This window comes from Ornithodoros turicata, chromosome 2 (assembly GCF_037126465.1).
Source record: "Ornithodoros turicata isolate Travis chromosome 2, ASM3712646v1, whole genome shotgun sequence".
Classification (NCBI taxonomy): Eukaryota; Metazoa; Arthropoda; class Arachnida; order Ixodida; family Argasidae; genus Ornithodoros; species Ornithodoros turicata.
In genome coordinates, this window is record NC_088202.1 from 41,322,260 (window position 1) to 41,349,752 (window position 27,493).

Genomic DNA, 27,493 nt, shown 5'->3' on the forward strand with positions numbered 1-27,493 from the left:
TGTGCGTCAGCGGCGGGACGCGCCAATTACAACTGCTAAAAGAAAGGACGAAAAAGGATGCCCCGTGCCTCTCTATTGACACTACAGAATACGTGACCTCACATACTGGGAGCCGAGGGAAGGATGTTTTGTGACCCCAAGACTGAAAGCTCTCTTGAGCACCAGGACTGAGCGCTGCACCTGTACTTTTTGTGGGAATTTGTGTCCCAGGGTTCGTAATCCCCCTCCCCTGAGTCCTGACGTTCATTTTTTGAGTCCTGCCATTCTCCTTTAACACGTTTCTTCAGAAATCATGTTTGTGTGATGGGGGGAACGCGCCATGGACGTAATTTTTTACACAATACGTATGTACCACAAAACCAAACCAAACGAACATGTCAAAAACAGTTCCCGGCATTTCCTTTCAGATGGCAGTGTTCCTGGCGTTTCCTGCCATGTCGCCGGCATTCTTCTTCAGTGGATTTTATGTTCAGTCTAACGTGGTGACTCCCTACTTGCGCTGGATCCACTACGCTTCTCCTATTTATCACGCCTACCAAGGGATCATTTTATCGACGTATGGTTACGGAAGAGAAAAACTGGAATGCGACGATTTCATTTGCCTGTACGAAGACCCTGCAGATGTGCTCGAATTTACGAATTCTGCGGAGAAGAAACTCTACTTGCAAATCGTGATCTTGGTTAGTTTAGAAGTAGTCTTCAGGGTTATAGCATTCGTGGCGCTTAAGTGGCGGCTTAAAAGAAAAACATAGCGACTCGCCGTTGCAACAATAAATAAAAAGAAGAAGAGAGAAACAACAAGAAAGTTAGGGCAGTTCATTGTTTGCGATAGAGCCGGGAAGTAGCAAACAGATTGGTTACACTGCTCTAAGAGGTAAATCTGGAGAAAGCGCGTTCTGGGTTGTGCCTTTGTTTGCATCACTATAAAGGCTGTCGTCATCGTATGCTACTGCATAGTGTGATTCTTACAGATAAAAGAAAAAGAAAACGCGTAGGCAACACGGAGGAAACGACACACGTACAGAAGCACTGAACTGACGACCACATTTTGTTTCTTCTTTATAGTGCTCTTATAATCATTCTCGCATTCACCTAGTTTTTATATTAGATGCATTTGCTTTTTTCTTTATTTACTTTACTGACTGTTTATCTACCTGAGAACACGTGCATATGCAAGAAAGAAGAACAGGTAAGAGACATGAAGAAGGGAAAGGGGAGAAGATTCCAACTCCAACTCCAACAGGAGCGCTGCTGAGCAGACAAAAAAAAAGAAAACTGATTTGTTTATCTTTCTTATAATCAAGATCATGTCGTAAACAGTATAATGTCGCAAAATGCCCTGATGTACTATGCAGTTTGATGTATTGTCATTAGCAGGGTGTCGAACCGAACCCGAACCCGAACCGAAAACCGTACCCGAACCGTTATTTTTGCCGGAACCGAACCCGAACCGAAATTTTCATGACACTGCTGAACCCGAACCGGAGCAGAACCGTAAAAAATAATAGCGGTAACCGGTTCGCAACAAAACGGTTCGGACGTAAAAGAAGTCAGCATAAGAGTTCCTCTCTATCCCCGAACGAAGGCACATTGGTATCATCATCACGCGCCTATATCATGGATTTCAGAAATTTTCACCTAGCATTCAGACGACGATGTATAGTAAGTATACTTTCAGTGTCTTTTTAACACGTTGAAACGCAGTTGTCCTTGTGAGCGCCGCGGCTAGCGCCCCACGCACGCGGTGATGCGGCGTCTACTCTTCAGAGACGAGGTGCCATCACTCTTAGAAATGAGCTTCACCGCATAGCACGCTCCTAGCCAACCACCATCTCGAATGATATCGTTATCTGCCCTGATTTGTTGAAAACGGGAGGCGTACGCCTTTTTTGTGACAATTATGAACAGCATAAGTGTCACAAAAAGGCGTACGCCTCCCGTTTTCAACAAATCAGGGCAGATAACGATATCATTCGAGATGGTGGTTGGCTAGGAGCGTGCTATGCGGTGAAGTTCATTTTTAAGAGTGCACGCGGACGAATGAAACAGGAATGGAGTAGGCCAGTTATGTAGCTCTACAGGACGAATATGTGATCAAATAAGCGCCCAAGATTTCCCTTTACACGTGAGCAGTACAAATTAAACAAGTCAGAAACATGAGAAGTGGAGAAGGAGCGTACGCAGAACGGTGCCCGTTTGATTGGTCGTGGTTTGAAAAGTAAATGTGGTTCTTCTTATTGGTAGTGCAGTTGTGTCGTGACACATTGCCTGTGTGTTGTGGATAACTAGTACACTGCTGTGAGCTCGGACAGAGTAAGGCTGGCGGCTTATTTTCGACATGCTTCAGTACGGTTTCAGATCGATTCGCGCTGCAAAGGCAGTGTGCCGGCAAGTACTGTCGTCTACAGGGTGTTTCAAAAAACGTGTCATTCGGGCTTTATAAAAAAACGGGACGACGGAAAAATACGGGGTAAAGGGCACTTGTGTGGCAACTGAATTTGCCATCTTGCAAAAATATTTTAATTTGATTTTAATTAACATAAATTGAATTTCTTTAATTGAACTCCAAAATTTCCCAAGTGAACCTAACGTTTTTTTTACAGAATTAGAGAGCCTGTAGCGAACTTAGTCAGATACACCAATAAATCCGCTCGATATTGCAAAGGGTACTGCCCAAAAAAAGTACCAAAGTTGAGGCTTCAGAGTTTCGGGTATTCAACAGCGCACCAAATCAGTCGGAAAAATGCGCGGAGGGCAGGACATGCTCCTGCCCCCATGAAGCTACAACAGTTTTATCGCCGGACCGGCTTGCAGCACAAGACGAGGCAGGTGACATTCCACCATACGTTGATAAGCGGCAAACAAAAATGATTCCGCCTCTTTTTTCACGCCCTGTGTTTTTTCGACCTTATATCTTTCATGGGGGCAGGAGCAGTCCTCCTCTCCACGAATCTTTGCGTCTGATTTGGTGCGCCGTTGAATACCCGAAACTTGGAAGCCTCAATTTCGGGACTTTTTTTGGGCAGTTCCATTTGCAATATCGAGCGGATTTCTTAGTGGATCTGACTAAGTTCGCTACGGGCTCTCTAATTCTGTAAAAAAAACGTTAGGTTGACTTGGGAAATTTTGGAGTTCAATTAAAGAAATTAAATTTATTTCAATTAAAATCAAATGAAAATATTTTTTCAAGGTGGCAAATTCAGTTGCGACACAAATGCCGTTTACCCCGTACTTTTCCGTCGCCCCGTTTTTTTATTAAGTCCGAATGACACGTTTTTTGAAACACCCTGTATATGTTACGCTGTCCATCTTATTAGGCTTCTTTTAAGTGTATCTTGCTGGCACTGTGCGTGTGAAAAAATAGATTTCGGGAACAAAAAGTAGCAGGACTACACCGCTTCAACAGCGTGGACTCTATTTGGAATAAGTGTTCATCCATTTCTCATTGCTTTCGCTAAAGGGCTACCTCACCTCTAGAGAGTTATTAGCCACGCATTTCCTGATAAATGCAGTTTTATGGAACATATAAAACGGAAGCGTTGAACCGGTTCGCGAACCGGTTCGGGGCTGCGAACCGGTTTGCGAACCGGTTCGGTTTTTGGCGTGGCCGAACCGGAACTGAACCGGAACGAAATCAAAACAATGCGAACCCGAACCCGAACCGAACCCGTATTTGTTGCGGTTCGACACCCTGGTTATTAGTACTATACGTGAATACCGCGACGAGGTATTGTTGGCCTATGCGCATGCGTAGGACCTTGAGGCGCCGGAGAGGTTTATCTCCGTCTTCACTAGATGGTGAAGTATGGGGACGACAGAAGTGGGGACCCATTCCGGACCGGTATTGGTCCTTTGTGATATCCACGTGGATTTGTTTTGACGCGCGCCGAGCATGGTTCGTTGGATAGCAGCTAGGATATGACGTGTATGTGAAAGAGGTCCATTGCATAACGCACCAAGAATGGGTGCGGTCTGCTACCTAGAGATATATGCCGTTGCAGTTTCTTACTTTCCCCTCGCCATACAATGTACTGTGTTACAAGACTCTCGTCACGCGCTCAACGTTATTTACGAACATATTACTCGTTGTTAAACGCAACGGCACTTCTGTCCTAAATATCGCGTGTGCAAAGATTACAAACTGCATTTTATATGAAGAATATACCATCTGAGCTAAACTCAATACAACTCAAAGCAACAAAATTGTGCGTCGAGACGTAACGGCGTAAAGCATAGGGGGAGGGAGGCGGAGATCAAAGGGAAAAGAAAAATAAGATGAAACGAGAAGAGGGGAATGTTCATGAGGACATAGGGTGTACATAGGGTACTGCTGTAAATGAGGGGGGTAGGAGGAATCGGGGAATCTCCAAATGGAAACGACGAAAAGTGGTGACGCAGCTTTATGTCCTACCAAACAGTGCCTAACACAACACCGAGATTAAATTTCACAAGCAGCATCTGTTATGTTGCTGGATTTGTCGTGTTACTTCACTACAGGAACCCAATTTGCTGGTTTGATGTTTTGCACACCACCCATCCATTGTTCTTATTCAGAGATCTGAGCGCGATCCCTGGTTTTTCTTACTTGAAAGCGCGATGACTTGGGCCGAAGAAGCTTTTTATGAAGTGGAACTGTTGAAATTGCAAATAAATAAATTTTTCAGCATCGTTGATCAATTTCCACTTCTCTCTTTTCCTTGTGTTTAAGAAACAGGTATCACAGCCACATCGTCCTCATCTTCCTGCACACGTCCACTGTTCTTAATTGCTGTTATTACCTCTCTCAATACTACATTCCAACTCATGTATGCTCATATTTGTGCTATTGAAGTTGAACTATGTCATATCGTCTTCCAAACTGTATCAGTTCCTGAACTTATTACAGGGGAAACACAATATGTGCAGATGCGTATAATATACCACGCATGGCTCTACACGTACCGCCGCATTAGTACGTGACATTCTTCGTTCAGCAGCATCCGGCGACTGACAAGCTGTTTTAGCTCATCACAGCCTAATTCCGAAGCTTAAAGTGACAGTCCGGACTTCCGGAGGGTATTCGGATTGCGACTCCATTCGATTGTGCTCCACACGTATATCATCCACGTAAAATAGACAGGGTGGAAGCTTTCCCGTTTTGGAGAAAATGAATTAAATCCTACGGTTAACCCATATCCGGTTTCGGTTTCTCCGTGACGTCACTGTTGTTCCCGACGTCACAACTGTACAAGACGACGCAACAACACTCAGCGCTTGTTTGACGTTCAAAGTGAGATTTTCAGGTGAGACTTGACCCAGTTGGGATGGGCGATTTGTTTAATAACTTATGTTATACCTACCTATGTAGCTTGTAACATTTTCTATGCAGGTGTTGTAACTCAGAGAGAAGCGCCTAACAAATGTTTATGCTGTGTAGGCCAAATCTGTGACGAGAACGAGGTTGAAACTTAACAACACTTACTTGTCTTTTCAAAAGGCATTGATACTGCACCGAGCTATTATCCAGGACGGTGAATACTGGCTACCCCCAACTGTTTTGGGGGTTCGGTCTCCGCAAACCGGAAAAATGACACGCACGTTGTGTTTTCATTTTTTCTCAGTGACGGATCCAAGGGGGGGGGGGGGGGGCTATCGCCCCCTCCAAACGTTAGATTATATTTTGGATTTCCCTCTCTCCTCTCCCCCACCACGCGCTCCGACAGAGAAATCGCCCCCCCTCCCAAACTGATGGTCTGGATCCGCCCCTGCTCACGATGCACTATAGAATGTTTGTAGAGTCCTGGCATATACAATCAACACCTGGAAACCTTAACCGATCTGTTGGAGCGTTACCCAGCGTATACGTCAGCGGCCTCCGTCACGTGACTGAAAAACAATCCGGCGAATCACGAAATTCGAACCACGGCAAGAACGCTGCTGCCAACGGCCACTACAGTCACCCCTGAGGAAGGAGCCGAACTGGCTCCGAAACGTCGGGTATCCCCGTCCTGTAACTTGGTTGGAGATTTTCGTTACTATCACTGTAGACCACCTATGCTTCATCGCTCAACAACACCATCACATATGCAGTAACCACTCACTGTTAATAAAAAGCGGGAATGCCATGCGTATTCAAAGTACGGAAACCAAGAACGGCGACGCACAAAGAACACACAGCCCGCCGAGAGGAGCCGACAGACGCCGCAAAGGTCGGAAGAGAACGCTCCTGGCGTCACGACTGTCCAACAGCGGCTTTCAGTCGGGGGCAAAAGATGCAAGTTGAAAATTGCATTACAAATGCTTGGAGCCGAATATAAACAAAATATTTTGCATGGTGCTCGGAAAGATATAAGGAATCATCTGATGAGGCCTATTTATTTCACATCTGGGGTCCAGACTGTCCCTTTAAGCGACTGTCTCCACTCATAGTTCCACCATGGGCCCACCAGGCACCTCCTGTGCCTGTCTATGTCACTGGCTTAACTTTGAAAAAATCTGCTGCGACGATTGTTCTTCGGCAACTCAGTCTGATCATGGTTCATAGCGCTCAAGGGAGAATTAAAATCTTTACCAACGGTTCATCGACTCAAGCCGTCTCCGCCTGTGCATATATAATTCCTGAGCTGTCAACTGAAAGGAAGAGCAAGACTATCGCTCCCGACTTCAGCGACCACGGCCAAGCTACATACCACGCATATGGCGCTTTCCTTCATTGCGTCCCGTCAGCCCCCCCATGAACTGGACTCCAAGACCGCCCTGCTAGCTCTGTGCTGTACAATGGGATTAATATATCTAGCTGCACTGGTGTGTGACATCCTCAAGGAGTATTCCTGTACCGTCACACACAGTGTCATACTATGGACTTGCAGTGGACCCCAGGACACTGTGGCGTACCTGGAAATGAAGATGCCGACCTAGTTTCGAGAGGTGTTCATGTGGCACTTGGTGAAACAACGCATACTATACACATTTTACCCGAGCGGATGCGAAGAGCAATCGGTAAACTCACGAGACAGCCGTGCAGTGACCATTGGTATCTTGGTATCTTACTCTATACTTTTTGGGGAGAAGTATTTGTACTCTATTTGAAATACATTTTGTGGTATCTTCTACTCAATACTCTAACTACTTCTCGGATCGCCTCTCACTTTTCCATTTTCTCGTTTTTTTCTATTGTCATGGCTCTCCGGGAATTTCCTACTTTGATAGGTTGACCTTTCTAGAAAATCCTAATTCAAGAGCAAGGGTTTTATGATTTGTGCCCTGAGTACCTATGGCTGTGCCTGTGCCTATGAGTTCTGACCTGAACTCCTCTGACTGTGTTCTAGCCACCAGGATACCCCTGCTTGGCAAACTTCTACTCTTTCCCTTTGTAATGAACGAGGGGTGCTCAAGCCAAACCGGGACTTTCTGTCTCCTGAATGTACAAATGGCTCGCGCTACTTCTTTTTCGTCATTTTCACACGCGACAGGCGTGGTGTTCCGCGTTCACCACGTGGTGGTCCAAAGTTTGTGCAAAACAGAAGACATGTGCTGGAGAAGATGGCCGCCAACTAGGTGAGTGCGCACATCGAACAGCGAATTGTCATGAAGTTTCTCGTGAATGAAGGCGTAAAGTCATCTGAAATTCACAGAAGACTTCAGGCTCAGTATGGCCACAATACACTTAGCCACAGCAAAGCGTTTGAGTGGCGCAAAAGGTTCCGAGACAGCCGTACATCAGTGCAGGACGATCCCAGCCGGGGCGGCTCAGAGCCCTGTGTCAGAGTTCCTGAGAACATCCAACTTGTGGAGCGCCTGATCCTCAAGGACCGACAGATAACATGTCTCGAACTGGCTCGAAAGGCCGACTTTTCTGTGGGGACGTTGAACACTATCATTCATGAACACCTCCAGTTTCGGAAATTTAGTGCCCGTTGGGTCCCGAGGCAGCTCTCCGTGTCTGACCTGCAGAGAAGACTGGAAATCTCCCAAGAGCTAAGGCATCCTTTCGACACTGAAGGACAACCGTTCCTTGATCGGATCATTACGTGCGATGAAACATGGGTGCACCATTTCACTCCTGAGTGTAAACGCGCATCAGAATAGTGGAAGCATACGGGCTCGCCAGCTCCCAAGAAGTTCCGAAGCACCCCGTCTGCGGGTAAGGTTATGGCCACAGTTTTCTGAGACAAAGCTGGCGTTGTTCATGTTGATTTTCTGCCCAGTGGCACCACCATTAATAGTGCATACTACTGCTAGGTTGGATGTGCATAAGGCTCTGAAGCAAAAGCGGCCAGGCCTCATCACCAAAGGAGTCCTCCTCCTACAGGACAATGCACGCCCGCATACCGCGCATCTCCCGACACGCACCTTACAGGAACTTGGCTGGTTGTTGCTGCCACATCCCCCTTACAGTCCAGACCACGCCCCCAGCGATTTCCATCTCTTCGGACCACTGAAGGCGTTCCTTGGGGGCCGCCACTTCATCTGCGACGACGAGGTCAAGAATTGGGTTCGATCATGGCTACTACGCGCCGGTTAGGATTTCTACGCTGCTGGCATCCAAGCCATAGGCACCGACTGCGGGGAGTGGGGGGGGGGGGGGGGCTTGGGGGCCTGAGCCCCTCTGGAACTTTCCCATGGGAGGCAAGGCCCCTATGGAAAGTCCACCCAGCTGACACTCAAGCTGAACGTTTCGAGGGGTATCCTAAGAATCGCTTGATGCGAGTGACGATTAAAATCCTGTGAAATTTTGCAGCACAATGTCACAACACTTAATTCCCGACGCCCTGCCTGAGCTCTGTGTATGAAAAAGGGGAGGGGCGTTGTGCCCCGGCCCCCTCCAGCAGATTGAAAACTCTCCGCCTATAATCCAAGCCCTCGTGAAACTCTGGGACAAGTGCATTAGTGCAGCTGGAGATTACGTTGAAAAATAAAACTAATTTCTCACCTGTAGGTTCCTTTTACTTTTGCGAAAAATGAAATGTCCCGGTTTGACTTGAACATCCCTCGTATGACAGACCGGTCAGCGACTGTCACAGGGCCTGTTGGAGCTTTTGTATTTATGGACATAAAGGGTCATTATGCACGAGTTGTCAGCTCGCAGAATGGAGCCCACGAAAGAGACGCGTTCACCCCCCTGACCAAACCATCGGATGTTTTTCGAATATGTTTCGGAAACCGATAATAATATTGCAGTCAAATGTAATCTTTGCTTACCAAAGAAGAAGATGATTTCGACCGGGAAGACGTCGAACTCACGTGTTTCAATCTGAAACGTGTGTCAGATTCACGTTCATGTGTTTTGCTACGACACCAACCAAAGTATCTTAAGTGTATCTAAAATACTCTCTGAAGTATTTGCTACTCTAACTTCATTACTTTAATTTTGGAGTATTTATACTCTATCTTAATTACGATTTTGCGGCAGTATTTGCTATCTTATTTTAAATACTTTTTGAGGTATCTTGCACATGTCTGCTACTACGTCATTCTCGTGCAAGGTAGATCCAGAACTGCGTTTCCATATGCCGTCAGCCCTTCCTCGACCCGTCACATCGCTCATCTACAAGCTTCGGCTCAACGTGCCATACACCGGGCAATCCTCTTTTAGCTAGGAAGGGTTTCCTCCGGAATACATCCTCGAAGACTGCCCGAGCTACAGTGCACACCGACGTGCCCTTGTATCGTCCCCTGCCCACCTGGATAATCGCGCATATACTACACAAAAGGTTCCTGTGTGCTGGCCAGGAAATCAACTCATGCGTACCATGCGCGCCTTCGTCTCGACGGACCTATTTGACGCTGCATTGCTCTCTTTCTTGCTGTGTTTGTTTGCTCGCGTATGGGCTTGTTTGCCTCACAAAGTGTATAATGCATAGGTTTGTGGCCTCCTCGTCTCTCCCCCATCCTCCTTTTCCTTCAGTTGTTTCGTGCATAGTGATCCCTAATTCCGACCAGAGTGTTTGGAACTAACATCTCCTTTTTTTTCTTTTTTCAATCAATCAACCATACCGCCATAAGTACGATTCAAGAAAATTCCTAGCAGCTCTCATACTCTCCAGACGTACTTCTCGTGTTACCGCCTTATGCTTCCCTTCATCCCAAACATCCCATATCATCATCACCTCTTCATTTATTGTTCTTGCTGTTGTTGTTCCCGTTAGATCCGCCTCAGACCAATGTTTTACCATAATATGTGTGTGCCTGTGTCAGTTCGATAAATTCATTCGTACTTCTTGCCTAAGCAGGCGATAGAAACCTTCACGACCATGCCACGTATTCTAGGGACGGTGTTGTAAACCGGGCGCTTGTTTTCGAGAGGTCCATACACATTGCTGGGAAGTTCTTGTGGTAGGTTCGTCATCAACCACGTTGGAAAGCACTGCACTCACACCGGCTCGATGCCGCACCCAGCTTGAGAAACAATGAGTCCGCCTATCTCCATCTGCTCTCCGAACATGCACTGACCTTCCTCGGATGTAGTCTATGGTCCATCGATCGCTCGATAAGGTGCCGACCCCATCTGTTTTTACATAACGTGTACTTATAACGACAGTAGTGGTGGACAGAGGATGAAGATGCTGGACAGGATTGCGTTGCAAAATAAAATGGAAATGATTTTTTTTTAATTATAGCTTGTTACAACGCTGGTAAATTGTAACACACAGGATATATGAACAGATCAGTTCGAAACGGAGGAAAGGTCGTTTTCCACAGGCTGCCGCTCTGGAGTAGTGACGAATACCACCTATTTTTCGTAACGTGTGTCCCTTAGCAAATTCCAAAATTGAGGTTGTTGTCTGTTCGCGGAGGTCGCAGTTGGAGTCGGAGTGCCCAAACGACTTGCATGACATTTCATTTCGGACGCCATTTCAGTGCCAGCCAAAGACGACGAGGCTATACCGGTCTGGCCACGCAGACTGACCTTCACAAACAGAACGCATCCTAAGTTCCTAACCAACCACATGTAAATATATGAAAATGATATGTATATATAAAATGCAGAGGTTGCATTATTATCATGAAGCGATTCGCTTCTTCGCTGCTTGGGGTCAAACCGGTTTCCAAAGCAAGGGGTTGCACTTTCCCTTAAAGAGACTGAGAGCGTCACTCTCGTTCACATGCGAAGGTTGTGTATGTCGGAGAGCGATGGTGGACGGCAGCTGAACACCTTCGGTCAGAAACATCCTGAGAGTGAGGTTAGTTCTTAAGTTAGGCAAAGCACTCGCCGTCTTAGGCTACCACAATGGATGGTCAAGCCATTTTAGTCAATGTGTCACGTTTAGAAGATCTAAATGGATACGAAAACCACAATGCTTTCTCTACTTCGCATGACACAGAGAAATGTGAGTATATGACTTTTTCTTTGCTCATTATCTTTATTAATATTGTGATGAAGTAGGAACCGCATATTTTTCTTTCCTGTTCGGAGGTCGAGTGTCTTAAATCGCTCACGAAAGACATATACCTTCGAACCTCTACCCTCCATCAGAGAAGCTAAGATACAAATATATTATATAGGGCGCTGTCAGCTCCAGATTCTTGGGTTCGATTTGGCAATATTTGGCGATGCAGAGCCAACGTCCTTGACAAGAAAATAAGAAGAAAAAAAAAGACAGCTGCAGCACCTGGAAACATACGAAGGAAAGCAAGAAGCTGAAAAAGAAAGAAAGATACTGCTTTCCTTGCAAAGCGATGTTTTAGTGGAGCTAAAACTAATTGGTCAAATTAAGTGTTTATAACGATCGAATTTCTGCAGTGCAGAGAGGGACGTATTGAATTGCGGGGGGGCTTTTGCCAAATTCCTCATCGTTACCAATCGGTGATGACTAGCGTACCGCATGTGTAGTGTGGGGGTTCGTTTCGTACGTTATCCAAGCAGCGTACCAGGGAACGTACCAGGAAACGTACCAGGGACTCGACTGTAAGGCATTTCCACTAGTTTTTCCTACCATTTCTGACACCCATCTGTGTTCTAGACGTTTGTCTCATTACGCGGGTTGGAAACAGTTCAAGGTCCCCGCCTTTGTGATGAAATGCACTTCACTGCATATGTCTTGAAACATGACTCGTAACTATAAGGCGTTATTAGTTCATCGTTACCTTCCGTTTTACGAAACAGTTTACAGGAGAGTACATGCATCGTAACGGGGTGATCCATCGACAGTGTCTCACAGTTAACTGGGTAAAGGCGTTTCGTTGGTCGCACGCATGGACGGTTTCATTGGAATATCAAAGCACACGTAATTTGTCCCGTCACGAATACCTTTGGTCACCGTGCATAGTGTATTGGACGTATTCTCAAGCACCCTCTTACTATTTCGACAACATTTCCACGTTACTAGTATATGTGATTGCCCGTATCAGCAAGAGACAACTCAGCTTAGCTGCACTCGTTGGCCCCTATAAAGGTCCTGTGCAGCCGACGTCCCGTTTGGCTAACCTTTCCCCCCCCTTTTTTTTCCTTTGGTCTAATAGATATATCCCCCCCCCCCCCCACGTGCTGCATCGTCGGGTTCTTACCCTGTTCACGGACTTCCCTCGTCCGCTACACTCTTAAATTTTATACACCTTCTTGGGTGTAATTGGATGATACCATAACTGATTACTTTTTTGGTGTAAATCAACACCGTAAGATGGAAGTATACTCTCCAGGAGAAGTGCTAATTGGACACCATCTGTGGCTTAACTGAGTGGTAGCCTAGCTGATTCCATTTTCGGTGTAAATCAACACCCTTAAATAATGCCGTGATGTGTGCAGCTTTGTTTCCATAGTGAGTGTATTATGCATACCAGCCAAAGTAAATGCATAACATAAAAATATAATGTATTGTGGACAAATATTCTCCCGATATAGCAATTCCGTACTGGCGCCATATTGGACCAATATACGGTCTGATATGCTGATAAGGATGTACGCGCTTAGAGTTAGTGATAAATTTGGAACACCACATAAATGGCATAACGAACCCAAAGTTCGCTTAGAAAATCAATCGCCGCCTATGTACACGAGGGTGGCATGCCTATGCCTTTGAAATGGACCTTTCTCCTTGTATTTCTTTCCTTTCTACGGTGCACGTTCGCAAGAACTGAAGTTATGCCATTCTTGCTAGAAAGTTGTTAACAGTTTCACCCTGGAGTTAGCAAACTCGACTATGTTGACACAGGTCCGCGCAGACGAAAATGCTGTCTCACCCATCATCAAAAACTGTCTTTCGAGATACCGTCTCACCTCAATTCCATTTCCTTTCTAAGAGAAAACAGATACTGTATACATTGCTCGTCTTGCGCTCGTCTGCCAATTTGATAGCCCTGCTCGCCTTCCAGTCAAAACGAAGGGTGATGTGTCTAAGTTTAATTTGATTATATAGACAGGAAACACTGGAGTGAGGAATTCCTTGGAGTATCAACTCACCATCAAGATAACGTCTGTGTTTCTTACTGGTTTGGGTATGAGGGAAAATTAAGACTCAGCGTACACGGCCAGGACAATGTTAAACATTTTCCTCAGTTCCACCCTTTTCACACCAGTAGCCCAGATACACCTTCAATATCAGGCTCGGTAACTATTACACCCATATAACGCCCTCATGCAATTTTTTTTGGTTCAGTAGGGTGTAACAGGGGTGTGCAAAACGATTTACACCCAAATTACACCTCATTCGCACCAAGAAGGGTGCTCAGAATTTTACAGTGTAGGTTGCTCCAGACGCGTTAGTTTATTCTCGTGTTTCAATCTTTCCCTCATCATCTGCATTTCACGTCCCCAGCCCCAACGTCTCTTTGGCCACTCTGCTCGGCCCAGTTCTGCAGAACCAGGGTGTGGTTACGACTGCAGTCTTGAGCTTTCTTGATGCCTCCGGCCTCTAGACCAGCCTCTAAGCCCCCCCCCCCTCCCTGTGTGTGTGTGTGTGTGTGTCTGGTTTTTGTATTTTTTGTTTTCTTTTTTAAAGCAAGTCGGCCTACGCCTGACTAACCTTTCCTCCCTTTCTTTTTTCAATAACCATATCCCCCATCTCATCTTTCTTTCACGCATAGCAAGCCGCCGTAGCGCAAGCCAACCTTTCCCTCTTTTTTTAAAAACAAACATATCTCCCCCCCCCCCGCATCTCATCGTCAGCATACACTGTGATTCGCCGGTAAGCTTCAACTTCAAAATCACGTGTAGCTATTGTTTTTAAGCTATCACAGGGAGGAGCCTAGGCACGAAAGAGTGCAGTGGATATCCCGTCCGTTTGAAGGCAATATATACTTTGTGGAGCCAATAATTCATTACATATTTGACTATGCATAGTAAAACACAATGCATGAAAGAAATGTGCACCTTCGATACCTGTTTTGTGCCCCTTTAAGAATAATCGTCGTCCCGCATTTAGGTCCCAACGAGTGAAACGTAACCTCCTGAGCCCAGGTGCTCCGCTGCATTGCTCACCCCATACTGGTTCGTTTCGGGAAACAATCGGAGATCTGTCCTTTCTTTCCTGAACGCCGTTGTTGCAGAACTGCAAGAACAGCGTTCAGTTCAAGTTCTTCCAGCGATTTCTCTTCTTGGGAACGCTCAAGGAGGCAATAGACGGAAACGTGAATTCGCGCAGCGTTTTCACCTCAGGGGGTGTGGAATTCCGTAAGGAGGTCCGGCACGCGTACCCGCTGGTTTTCCAGACATTTTTTTACCTTGTGTAGGAATTTGGGAGAGGGGGGGGGTTCTATTAGTGGGTATGGGGATTTCTAAGGGGAAAAAATCCCTGGGTCGACAGCATTATGTCTAACGAAAGGGTGGTGCACGGGTAGCTGGGCCTCCATACGCGCCCCATGCACTGAAAGAGAATCAAACCGAAACGTTTGTGTAGGTTCGGTTCAGCGGCGACATGGCCGAGCGGGTTAAGACGTCCCGCTCGTTGGTAGTAGCCAAGGCCGTGCTGAAGACTGAGAGGTGGTGGGTTCGAATCCTACCGTTGGTTGTGCTGTCTGATGCTTTCCCTGTGCTTTCAGGAGAGCTTACAGACGAATGTCGGCACTGTTCCGCCTGAAGTTGGCCCGGGACGCATACTAACCGTCCTGGTCACACTCCTTCCTGCTGTCCTCCCCCCATCTATCCACATCTGAACGCTGCTTATATCCGCATTTGCTCCGCGGCGCTAACAGTTAATAAAAAACAGGTTCGGTTCGGGTTTAGGTTCGACGATAACGATTTAGTTCCGGGTCAGCTCCGGAAAACAACTATAGTAGTTCGAACCGTGTTTTTTTCCAAAAGGTTGGGTTCACGAACCCGTTTAGGGGCCACGTGTGGGAATGAAGCACAACCGGCAGGTTAAAGCACACTTCCCTGTGTGTTACACAGTGCTTGAAGTGGACAGGAAGCAGTCAACGGTGGCTCGATATTTTGAAAGATTTAGCCCAATATGAAAGACAAGATGCTTGGTGACAAGTAGTGGTTATGACATGGAGCATAACCATGAATTACCCGTTTGGGTTGACTGCCCCAGCACGTAGCTCATGTCGCGGTGGTTAGCTAACCCACCGGGTTATATAGCAGTCAACCAAGCCCGATACCGTAGCCTAACTCATTTAAGTCATTGAAAGTATTGATAACCGGTCAGTAGACGCGAATACACGTTAAGCAGCGAACTCCGCTTCATATAGTTGGAGTGGCTCATTTTACCTCCCGGGCACTGGGGTTTTTAGCGTTTTTAGTTAAGTTGGATTGGAACGGTGCGATTCCGAACCCGGGGTCTTTATGTAAAAGGCGCCTTTTCATGTTATCGCTGCCCGCCGCCGTGCTACCATGTCTTCGTAGTGTGAAGTGCCTGTGGAACAAAGACAGAGGACGGGCAAGATAAAGTGCAAACAGGGAGTTCGACCCACTGGGGATTCTTAAATAAGGCATAAGTACGGTTGTTTTTACCTCTTATTCCAAATGCACAACAACAACAACAATAAACGATGGAGAAGTAATGATAACATGGGATGTGAAATGCACAAAGAAAATCAGCTTGGTATGTTCTTTTCATTCTGACCAGCTTGAGGGTGGCTGGTCTTCCTATGTGTCAGCGATCAATTCTACAGTTAAGGTGGACACCTTGTATAGGTGAGACTGATTCGTATATTATTATAATATATGTCACTTCATGAATGCTACCCAAAACTGTCGTTGACCCCTAATCCTTACATATAATAATGTCATGTAATATAATAATCCTTATGTATGTCTTATACCTCTGTCAGACGGGCACATATGCGGCCTTTAAAGTTACGGCATTAAGGAACAGCCGTAAGTTTTATATGGCCCTAAGCTCTGGGGAGCTGCCAGACGGTATCCGTGAAGGCATTTTGTCGATGATGTCCACGTCGATAAACAAGTCTGTGAACGTTGAATGTAATGTAGCGAAATCACGCTTTTTCGTTCTGAAAGTACACGAAAACAACGTTTTGTTGATATTTTCAAAATACAACAGATAACTAAGTGCTTTGGATATTTTTTTTGAGTGGCGTCTGACTTTTTCGATGCAGACGACACGGTGCGATGCCGCGTGCAGTGGTTCGAGGGTGTAACTACAAGAGTAGCACTTGTACAGATGGGATAAAAAGCGAAGCAATGTGCAAAAACGCCAGAAAAACACGAAAAAAAAAAGATGACAATATTACGTCGGGTAAAAAGCATTTTATTTCGAATTGAATTAAATGTGCTAAATCTTGTTTATGGTGTGCTTGGTAACGAGGCTTGGGCAGTTTCGATGGAATGCCGTAGACTGTCTTGCGGGAACGCCGTTGCCCTTCTACTTCAGTTTTGTCGCAAAGGCCTTATTGCTGACCGTCTGGCAGGAAGTTAATGACAGTATGCATTTACGGCCGTGACCGTTAAGGCCGTATATGTGCCCGTCTGACAGGGGTATTAGACATCGGTAGTCATAGCAGTTTTAAGTTACCGTTGTTATTTCGCGACTCTAGAAAATTCAGAGCATTCCTGCAGGGCACGACTTTTTCGGCAAGCAACAGGAAGGCTACGAAGCTAATAAAAGAAGAAAAAGACGAAAAATGTAGTTTTGATGTTCATGCACAACATGCAAAGTCCCGCCCTTAGTTACATATGCACGGTTATTTGAACCAGTTACCGGTACTTTTTTAACGGTTCAGTTCCGTTTCAGCTCCAAGATGGTGTCGACCGTTACGGTTCGGGTCAGTTCCGGTTCGGCTAAAAAGAATTGTTAATAACGATTTTCGGGGCGTGTTTGGTTCTACTCAACAGCTGCATTGAACGCAATGTAACACCTTGCAGACCTTTCAGCAAATCTGCAGGGTATTATGGACGATATTGTACACGTTTCAATCCGCAAGTGAGCCATCCATCGGTCATTCTCATGCGGCTCTTTCATTCTTCGTGGCTTCTGCTGCAGCACTGTTGCTACTCAGTGTGCCTACTTGGACGGGCGTTTGGTGCCTGGAGTGGTTTTAGTTCAACATTAATCGTTACACTTTGCTGCCCTCCGCATAGTTGAATATGATCAAACGAACGCCCTCACGTGCTGAAGCATTAAAAACAATCGTTCACGGTCCCACATGCGTTTCTTAAGACTGCCTCTGCCATCTGTCGTCCACGTGATGTTCCACCTGTACACTGCTATACGAGCAGTTAGGGACAACTCGCTGATGCAGACGTCTTTTAAGCGCATCGCAGTGGTGGGACGCCGCAGGCTGGTGGCACTTTTGCAGTAAAATCCGTATGAAAACCTGGCCTATGTACGGGTCAAAAATGTCTATACGGTAAAAACAGAGCTTCACCGCATAGCTCGCTGTGCGCCAACCATTGCCACGAATGATAGGGTTGTCGCTTCTGATTCGAGAAGAGAGAGGGGCGTACGCCTTTTTGGGGCAATTTGGCTGTATGATAATTGCCACAAAAAGGCGTACGCCTCCCTCTCACCTCGAATGAAAAGCGATAACCCTATCGTTCGCGCCAATGGTTGGCGCAGAGCGTGCTATGCGGTGAAGCTCAGTTTTTAGAGTGTAGAACTAAAGTGAATTTGTGATAGCATGCATTCCTGTGTGAATCCCATGCCACACAACAAAGTGCAAGCTTCGACGACGCCACCTCTTTTGGTGCACCAGAGAGGAGCAATACGAGTAACCTCCATGCAGCTTTCATTTTTGTGTGTTGTGGATGACTTGTAGCGTGCGCGAGAGCCGTTTGACCGCCACGGGCCCATGAGTCCCTTGCGTGCACTCCTGTCGAGAATCCCATTCGGAAATGAGTGAGGTATGTACTGGTATGTGGCGGGGACATTGCGTGCTAGGCTGTGGGGGTAATGTCAATCGAACTGCCCGAAGCAAACGGCTAACCGGTTAAATAACACTTAGCGCCGAGCCGTGTTCGCAGTAGACGATCTTTAAATGGCCAACTCTTGTCCACATCGTCTATAACGCGGAACCTTAGAATGCGGTCTCTGGGTTCACTTAGTCGAGCGCAGTCTGTATCAAACTATATAGCTTCTAACCGCGCGTGATGACAATGATGGTGGGAGAAAAACTATGGAGATGTGAGCCTGCTTACCGCAGGACAAGCTACACCAGAGATCTAGTGTGGAAAAGAATCTGAAAAGACGAGAACTCGGCTATGCTCTTAACCAAGGTGATGATTGAGTGCTGTGCGTCCTGACGATGAATCGCAGGCCATTCGCTCAGCATTTTCACGACGTCAAAGGGTCATCTATCAAGACGGTTCGGGGGGGGGGGGGGGGGGTGCTTAGTGAAAAAAACAAAAAAAAAACATGTGTAACACACGACGGTCGAGCACCTATCTTGGAACAGAAGTGCGTCGGCCGATGTGACATTGAGTCGAAGTCTGTGAAGTGAAGATTCGAGCGACAGGGTCATCCGCGGAAGGATCCGGTAGAAGAAAGAATGTAGAGGAGAGAGGTAGAGACTCCGTAGAGAAAGTCGTCAACTGAGGCGACGGCGTGGATGCCATCTACGGTAGATAATGGGACAGCTTCCCCGATTAGCTGCTCTCCGGGATCCTTTCACAAAACTTTCACGTGCCTAGTGGTGGCAAGCAGCTGTGTGCACAGCTTCAATTTTCAGTATAGGACGGCAATACCCCTCACGTGCTCGAACTTTCACCACGATGTGTTTCTGGGGGAACCGCTTCTTTTATTACACAGTAAAAGTAATGTGTATATACGTGCTTTATGTGGGGTTGCGCTGTCGCGGATGGTATCTGGAGAGAACCCGCCGCCAGTCTGTATTCATCAGACACTTTGGTGATGGTGGCGTATCGGCTCGCCGTTGTCGGCCTCACTTATAGCGGGCAACGTCACGATTAACGCAGGAGGTATTAGGTGAGGTTCCACGCAGTACTCCATTTCGCGACGATGATCTTGAGGCGCCGTGGACAACGCAGAGCACAACAAACAAAAAGGCTCAGTTCATGGCCAGTAAGTAGAAAGGGGTCTTGGGATGGAGAGGATATAACAGAGAAAGCGTTTTTGCAAAATAAATAAATAAATAAAAAAGAAGGGAGCAGAAGTTGAGTAGATATCAGGGAGCTACGCCTGTCAAAGGCATGGAATGAGGTTCATGCCGTTTAAGAAGCTGACAAGAGCAGCAGTTTGTTTCCGCCTTTCAGTCGGCGTAGAGCTGCCGAAGATGACGTCTGCGGGACAGTGTTGCTCAAATGGGGTGAGAGCTTTCCACGCTGCGTGACACATGCAGGGCATTCGAGTAATATATGTTAAATGGTTTCATTAGATGCCCTTTCCCTTGTTTTTTTTTCTTCTTTTTTTTTTTTGACAAGCACATATTTCCTCCTCTCACTGTATTGCTCGCATGCTGAAGATGACGAGAGGTTAATTCGGTGAAGCTAGCTCTGTGTAAAGGCAGATTCAGTCCGTATACGATGTAGGACAGTGGCGGTGGTCCTGGCGCAAGAACGCGAGATGAGAAGAGGGTGGGCTTGGGAGATGGCACATCTGGTACAGATACCGGAAGATTAGTGACGACCAGCTTGATCTTCTCTTCTGGCGAGACTGGGAAGGTTGAATCGGGGTAGGAGTGACCCTGGCCCTGAATGTATTGAATTGTATCGAACTTGTACTACGGAAGTTTACTTGGTTATATTAAATATCCTGATCATCTCACCTCTCCCCACTCACCTCTTGTTTCATGAAGCGTAGCAATGCATATATCGCCCCTCATAGCTCATAGATTGTAAATATTGTTCTCGAGGCGCTGACCATGTCCTGAGTGTCCCACGCCGTATTAAATTTTCCTACCACAACGACAGTTTTCATAGGACGGACAAAGAGCCAGTGAGGATCATAACGTCATCAGAGTTGGAGAATGAGGCTGCCATAGATGCATGTAGAATAGCAGATTGCTATGCCGTCGTTGGCGGTCCAATATGAGTTCAAGGATGGGATGTTAGAGTTAGAGGTCAGAGAACCATTGCTGTAGATGGTTGAGGTAGCGCTGGTCGATATGTGCCAAGGTCAACGTGAGGCTATCGCCGATGTTCTTCATTTCCCTGAAGTTCACGAATAATGAGACAAGTGTCGCTGATGTGATTTCTCCTTTGTGGTGGTGGTGACTTTTCCGTCTTAGTGCTGGTAACGTTTTCCGGGATCTTTCTGAGGTATGCACTGGATGCAATGTTTGTATTGAAGCATTTCTTGATTTGTCTGATGATGGGGGAGAGAAGAAGCGGTGCCGCAGTGCAATGGGAGCATATATAGAGCCTTTTCAGTGTAGATGCTGACAGGCCATTGTCCCGCCTCTAGAAGGTTTCTTCAATACCGGGAGCGCGTATAGAGCAAGTGACCTGATCGTAAAGTATGAGCGTTGTGCGTGGGTAGTTACCCCACGTCTTTCCGCAGAGCAGTTTTAGGTTGTTTACAAGTGGGAGGCTGCTGTTTACGATAGATGATCCACCCCTTGCCCTGGAATGGCGGCATTCAAAGTATGCACCAAGATACTTCGTTTTGTTGATCCTAGGTGTCGTGGTGCTGTCGACTGTGAGGGTGAGAAAAATTTTGCGCGACCTTGCTGCGTAACGTAGAAATCGAGGTGACTAATGGCACGAATCAAGCTTGTAGGAAAAGAAAAAAATGTGTAGTCTCCAGTATCGCGTGATGTGGTATACGATGAGCATTAAAAAAATCGTCATTTGGAATCTCTCCCGACAGTCGAAGCGCCAATATAATTTCATCTCGGAGAGAACCCTTGCACACTCCCCGGCCGTCATGACCGCCCACATTGATTGTTCCAGCCATTGAAATACAACTGCATTGTTGCGCTGATATTGCTAAAAACCTGCTCCGACGTACTGCGCCTAGCTCGTCGAGCAGGAGTCATCGGAAAATGTCGCTTTCCCCCTCTTGCTGATACTACGTAGATACGAATCGCATTCAAACCTGCCGGCACAAAAGCGTGCGAAGGTAATCATGCGGTGTCGACACTGAAGAATCGCCTCAGTGTATCACTTAAACTTGACACGCTTTCTCGGAAGTCGTACGTCAAGGTTCACACCCAGAGTAGGTCAAGTAAAGTTCTGAGAATAGGGTGAGGAACGTGCTTACGTGACAAGCAACAGCGTATGGACTCACTTCAATGCGTGACGTCATAACGATGCGGCGGCGCTGCTGTCTTGTATAGACCAGACCACTGATCTCTATGTATAAAGGCTGGATCGCGCATAGGAGAGGGGCTCGTGTGAGAGAGGTGCGGCAATCGGCCGCCATGTTGGAGGGCCCAATGGCGCAGGCTGCTCCCATAGGAAACGATGGGAAGCGGTTTGATTTTGAGCATTTGTTACGCTTTAAACGCTCCTCATTGCTGATTAGCACACATCTTTCTTAAGAATCAGTGTGCTGATGTATTCTAAACGTGCTTCAGCGGTGTTCCTGTAGTTTTGAATGGTAATTGCCTTCTTTTTCTTCTCCGCTGCCTGTACTCCGAATATAGGGTCGTAAGTGTCGTGCACGGGGAGCATACGCATGAAGAAATTCGGTGAATGTCAACCTATGTGAATGTCAACCTGTTCGGTGAATGTCAACCTATAAAATTGATTCGTTTTGCTCAGAAAGGGTTCACACTGTTCGTTATTGTAAGGTAGTTCCATTTTCTTTGTGTGTGTATGGTTTTCGTTTGTTGTTAGGTTTTCGTGTGGTGTTTGGTTTTCTTGTGGTGTTCTGTGGTTTTCGTTCATTATTGTGTGGTTTTCCTGAGGTGTTCCGCGGTTTTCGTTCGTTATTGTGTGGTTTGGTGTTGTATGGTTCTCGCTTGGCTTTTTCCATTATCCTATTATGGTCAACGAGTGTGTGTGTGTGTTCTACAATGAGACCTCGTTCCTTATTGTGAAGGGGCTCATTATTTTATTCACCACACAACCAACAGCAATGGGGTGGAGTATCACCCCTGGCAATGAAGCTCCCCATTTGTTGTTACGAGTGTGTTGCAGTTGTTCACTGTCAGCGCAGTTCATTACAGAAATTCGAAGCGCTGTGCACGAGAAGCATGCACATGCATGACTTATTACACATGCTGTGGGAGAGACTGTACTTACGAGGTTAACACAGCAGTCTATTTACTTCCACCCTACCTCACAAATTACAAGAAAAGTGGAACAAATTGGCATATTTAGCGTCGCATTGCTGAAAGTGATACAGAGATAAATTTGGATAAAACGGCACAGTGACTTCACTGTAAACATGACGTGTAGAAATTAAATATTAATATTGAAACACACGACTTCTACGTCCATGAGTCATGGTCATTGATTGTTGAATACTATTATTCGTGAGAGCTTCTTTCATAGTCGTGGTCTGTCATTCACGTTCTCTGTGTGCTCCTTTGCGAGATGGTGAAGTCGAATCTTGCCATAGCAGTTAGCTATAACCTTCATGAGGTGAATGACGTGGTTTTCTTCAGGAGGGCACTCGAACAGGTGCTCGTGCAGGTCATGATGGATGTCAGTGCGCACAGCAGTGAAAACCTAGAAATTACTATTTTTCATTCATTCATTATTATTATTATTACTCTTTTGCAGTGCATGAGAAACACCTAACGAGCTAGTATCTGTTGTCTACATGTCCGAATATTACGCCACAGGACCCTGACCTTAGACTTCGACAATCTTGAATAATGAAATCGTGGACCTCACTTTGGAGGTTTAGGTAGTGAATGTAAGATTACATTGCGAGGAACCACAAAAGCAAAAAAACAGTTTGTGTCAGTTCAATCCAGCAAGTGAATGTGATCGAGTTCCCCCCAAAAAATTGTATAATTCCCTGTGGCTTTGCGCCCAGCCTATTCAAACCTCATTTTACGGGATGCACAACTTCAGAGATGTTGTAATCTCCACCAACTAAAATTGAGAAATTGTGGAACCTCATTATAACAAGATTTTATTGGGAAGCTGTTTCTTTCATTGTCATAAGCCTTATAAAAGATGACACATAGTCTAGCAGGGAATATAAATTATTTTGTACCATTAATTTTGTTGCATATAGTTCTGCCATATGTATGTTGACTGATGTTATACTTCTGAAGACATGTACTGAGCTCGTTGGATGAACTACCACATTTAGAAATACCGCACATTTCCACATGTACCCCAGCTAATTCTAGTGTGTTACTATTCTTTTAGGAGGTGCTGCGGAAAGTCAAGCTTTGTAGGCACAGCATCACTCTAGAGTCGCACAATTTGTCCTGTACGATCGAAACAGGTCTCCTCAAAGTATCTGCACAGAGCACCGAAGATTTAGATGGGTTCGCCCCGCATGAACTAAGTGCAGACGACAGGATGCGTTGGGCCCACAAATATGGCGGCCGGTGACCACGCTCTGGCACACCCTATGCGCGATCGAGTCATATACTATAGAGATCAGTGGTATAGACCAGCCGCCGCGGCACGTCACGTCGAGGTACCATGAGATTGGGAAAGAGTGGATCGTTGGTAAAACAAGCACACCTGGTTTTTGCCGTCGTGTAACTCCGTGGTTTTCGCGTTTTGTAAGGTGAGGTCAGGGTAGTTTCTGCTTCGCGCATGAAGTTTTTATTCGGATCTCCCTCGCGTATTGGCATCCATCGTCGGAAACAACCATCAAAACAATTCACGTGATCGGCGGCTGCCAACGCGCGTGGCTTTATTTTGTCAACGACAGGTCGCAACGTCTGGCGTTGTGACGTAGACCGTTTGCAAACAGCGGGTGGCCTATTGTGCGATCTTCGAGTCATAGTGTGTTTTCGGTCGTTATTAAAGGCATGCCGCAAAGTGGTGTAGCTATTGCATGTACTACGCAGTACAGAAACGGCAAATACGCCGTACACACCATGCGGTTTCGTACTCCCTATTGCCCACCTACGACGTCTGTTACATGCGCATGCGCGTGTGCACACTCTTGTTTAAAAACTGAAATGGGTCTATCATGAATGTTACTTTTCTCCGTCGGTGACGAGATAGGGAACAAGAAGAAAGGCACCAATAGAGAGAGAGAGAGAGAGAGAAACTGTCTAAACAGATATGTTTATAAGTCCAAAACGTCGCCACACCAGCATGCTGGTGTGGCGACGTTTTGGACTTATAAACATATGTTCAACGTGCAGCCAAAGAGCGTATGCTATTTTTCTTCATTTGTCTAAACAGATAGTTTCTTTCGTCAAATTACATACGATATGCCTTTTTTACATTCGAGTCATTCCAGCTCAAACGCCCCAGCGGTGTTGCTCGACCAACGTGGATTTCTGAGAAAAAAATGATGGTGGTACATGCGTTAACGTGCACCAGAAAAAGTATTTTCTCCCAAGGCAGTGTAGAACGGCCGTAGCGCGCCATCGAATATCGCTCCGGGCGAAAAACCAGGGCGCGCTTTGGCGCTTGTCGAGGGAATACCACTGTAAATAAATAAAAAATTCGAATTAGGTCGTTTTGAAAAAGGATAGTGTCATATCTGAGAGCTTCCATGCCCCAAGGGATCAGCGCATTAAAACATGCTGGAGGAGCAAAGTCAGTGCACACTGTGCCAAGTTCGGATTTTTTTTCTGAACAACGGTTTGGTAAAATCGGCCGATTAGATTTTTCTCCGATAGTGAAGCACCAATACATTGCACAGAAATATATTTTAGATCATGTGAAAACTTGTTTATTTTCTAAAAAATTGCGAAGTTGGCCTTTTGAGCAAATAACGACAATTTCGGCATGCGAAAACGGGCATTGGTGGACGAGTTACCGATCCGAATTGACCACCGAGGTACTTATCATTATCCCGGCTACCAATACTGAAAGTATCTGCAGGGCGTTTTTTGTTTAGCGCGCGTGACACTTGACGATATTCGTGACTTGATATTAGTCTGAAAAACGACGGATTTTCTTGGCATTTCAGCAAACGGAGCTGCCCACTATTTCGAAGAACTCAATGGACGACGTAGCTTCGAAGTTATCACAGTTGTGTGGAGGAATCTTACGTTCCGTGTACACGAACGGAGCCAGAAAGGTATGAAACGTATATATACCTCTTTAGAACTGCAAAAGGGTTGACAGCTACGAAACAGCACGGCACTGAAGTAGTAAGATGTGCTTACGTTCAGTGAACCTAAATAGCCATAGCAAAGCTGGTTCCACACAACTTGTAAAACTTTTACATCAAAACTTTAACTTCACATCACCTGATGAAGTGCAGGTTCTGCACGAAAGCTTGTGCGTATTAAAGTTTTATTTCAAAGAGTGCTTCATTCCTTGGACTTATTGTGTTCCCACTACTGCCAGACTGGACTGTGTATTTTTTTCCTTCATCGCCCACACGCACCCTGTATATACAGATATGTGAGGTAACACTGCTGAGGTAACTGCGGTTACCATGGTGTCGGGAGCATTCCAATGAAGACTACTGAGGGGTGCTGGCGTGCTATCTGTGGTGGGTAGTTCTCTTGGACTACCCAAATCTCAGAGCAAGAGGTTTGGCATAACTTGAGGCGGATCCAGGATTTTTCTGAGGGGGGGGGGGGGTCGTGCCTTGGACAGCATGCTATTTCACCATCAAGGTGAATGCGCAATAGGGCAGTGTACCCCCTCAGCGGCGGTGAATCGCCCACCTCATCATCATCCAATGTATGTGTGTGTGTGTGTGTGTGTGTGTGAGTGAAAGACTGGAAAGATTTTTGTAACAGCGTCGACAAGAACGGCTCCACCAAAAAGTTATTCGACCGCATCAAACAGCGAACCACGAAGCCGACACAAGACCGCCCTTTCACTGCTTTGTCGGTGAACACGGCCCGCTCAGAATTAGCATGATTAGCATTAGATTTGACCGAAGAATACTGCACTTGACTTGACGACTTGAATACTGCACGAAGAAGAACTTGCGGAACACAATACGCAGACGCCGGCAGTGACCCAGTGTGTCACGTCTGAGGCAGGGGAGAGTCCGATGGATGACGATTTTACCATGTCTGAGCTGCAGAAATCAAACCGCTTCTCGAACCCGAAAAGAACCCGAACAGCCTCGACTCTTTCAGGCCCGTAGTCCTCATCAGCTGCGTAGGAAATGTCTTGCAAAAAAGATGGTTTACTGGCGTCGAGCGTGGTTCCTAGAAAGGCAGAAGTTATTCCCCCACAGTCTGACAGGATTCCGCAACCACCGTAGCGGTATTGACTCAGTCTTCGATCTGGTTCCCTGCGTTGAGCAGCACAAAAACGATGCGCGGTTCACCGCAGCCGTATTTCTTGACACCAACAACGCGTTCCACACAGCGCTACACCACGCGCTCCTCTCTGAGCTGATGAATTCCTGTGTGAAACGGAAGCTTCTACACTATCTCAAGAATCACCTAAGCGATCGATTTACTTTCATGGATACCTCGAACGGACCCAGCAACAAACACAAGATCATCAAAGGGGTTCCCCAAGCCCAAGGTGGCGTTCTGAGCCCGCTGCTTTTCAATTTCGTGTTGCACAGACTACCATCCCTGATGCCGGAAGACACCCGAAACTCAATATGCGCCGATGATGTCTGCGTGTGGACGTCTCACACAAACCGCCGGTGACTGTCGCGTCGCCTCCAAACGGCTGTGACCACAATCGCTGACTATCTCCGCGAGCGTGGCTTCTCCCTCTCCCCAACAAAGACGCTATTTCTCCCGTTCGCCAGACGGTCTTACGAGAGCTTTCTCACCCTGATTGACGACCAGCCCGTTCCTATTGTGCGATACCACAAGTTTTTGGGTGTGCACCAGGACACGCAGTTGACTTGGTCCAAACAGGTGGAAGCCATCGGAGGAAAGGTATGTCTGCTTCTCAATGCCATGCGTGCATCGGCCGGTCTCACCCGCAGGCCCCAGACCACGTTCCTGAAGCAACTGTACATGTCTTTGGTACAATCACATATCCGGTACAGCCTCCCGGTCCTCCACAACCTCTGCAACACTAACAGAAACAGGCTGGAATGCCTTCACGACCGCGCGATTAAAACCATACTCGGAGTCCTGAGAAGCAGTCCGCAAGGTGCTGCACAACAGGAAGCCAACCAACCTACACTGCATG

The 27,493-nt window shown here is 46.5% G+C and overlaps 2 protein-coding genes across 3 annotated transcripts in view; both read left to right on the plus strand.

The window, feature by feature from the left end:
* The window catches only part of LOC135385323 (ATP-binding cassette subfamily G member 4-like), a 62,262-nt gene extending 61,313 nt beyond the window's left edge, over positions 1-949 (plus strand). For both annotated transcript variants that reach the window (XM_064614576.1, XM_064614577.1), the window contains one exon: positions 408-949. In XM_064614576.1, coding sequence (XP_064470646.1) covers positions 408-752 — 345 coding nt within the window. In that variant the 3' untranslated portion in view covers positions 753-949. The remainder of the gene's footprint in view (positions 1-407) is intronic.
* A 10,130-nt stretch (positions 950-11,079) lies between these two features.
* The window catches only part of LOC135385324 (ATP-binding cassette sub-family G member 4-like), a 44,627-nt gene continuing 28,213 nt past the window's right edge, over positions 11,080-27,493 (plus strand). Inside the window, exons 1-2 of the mRNA XM_064614579.1 lie at positions 11,080-11,309; positions 25,338-25,448. Coding sequence (XP_064470649.1) covers positions 11,210-11,309; positions 25,338-25,448 — 211 coding nt within the window. The 5' untranslated portion in view covers positions 11,080-11,209. The remainder of the gene's footprint in view (positions 11,310-25,337; positions 25,449-27,493) is intronic.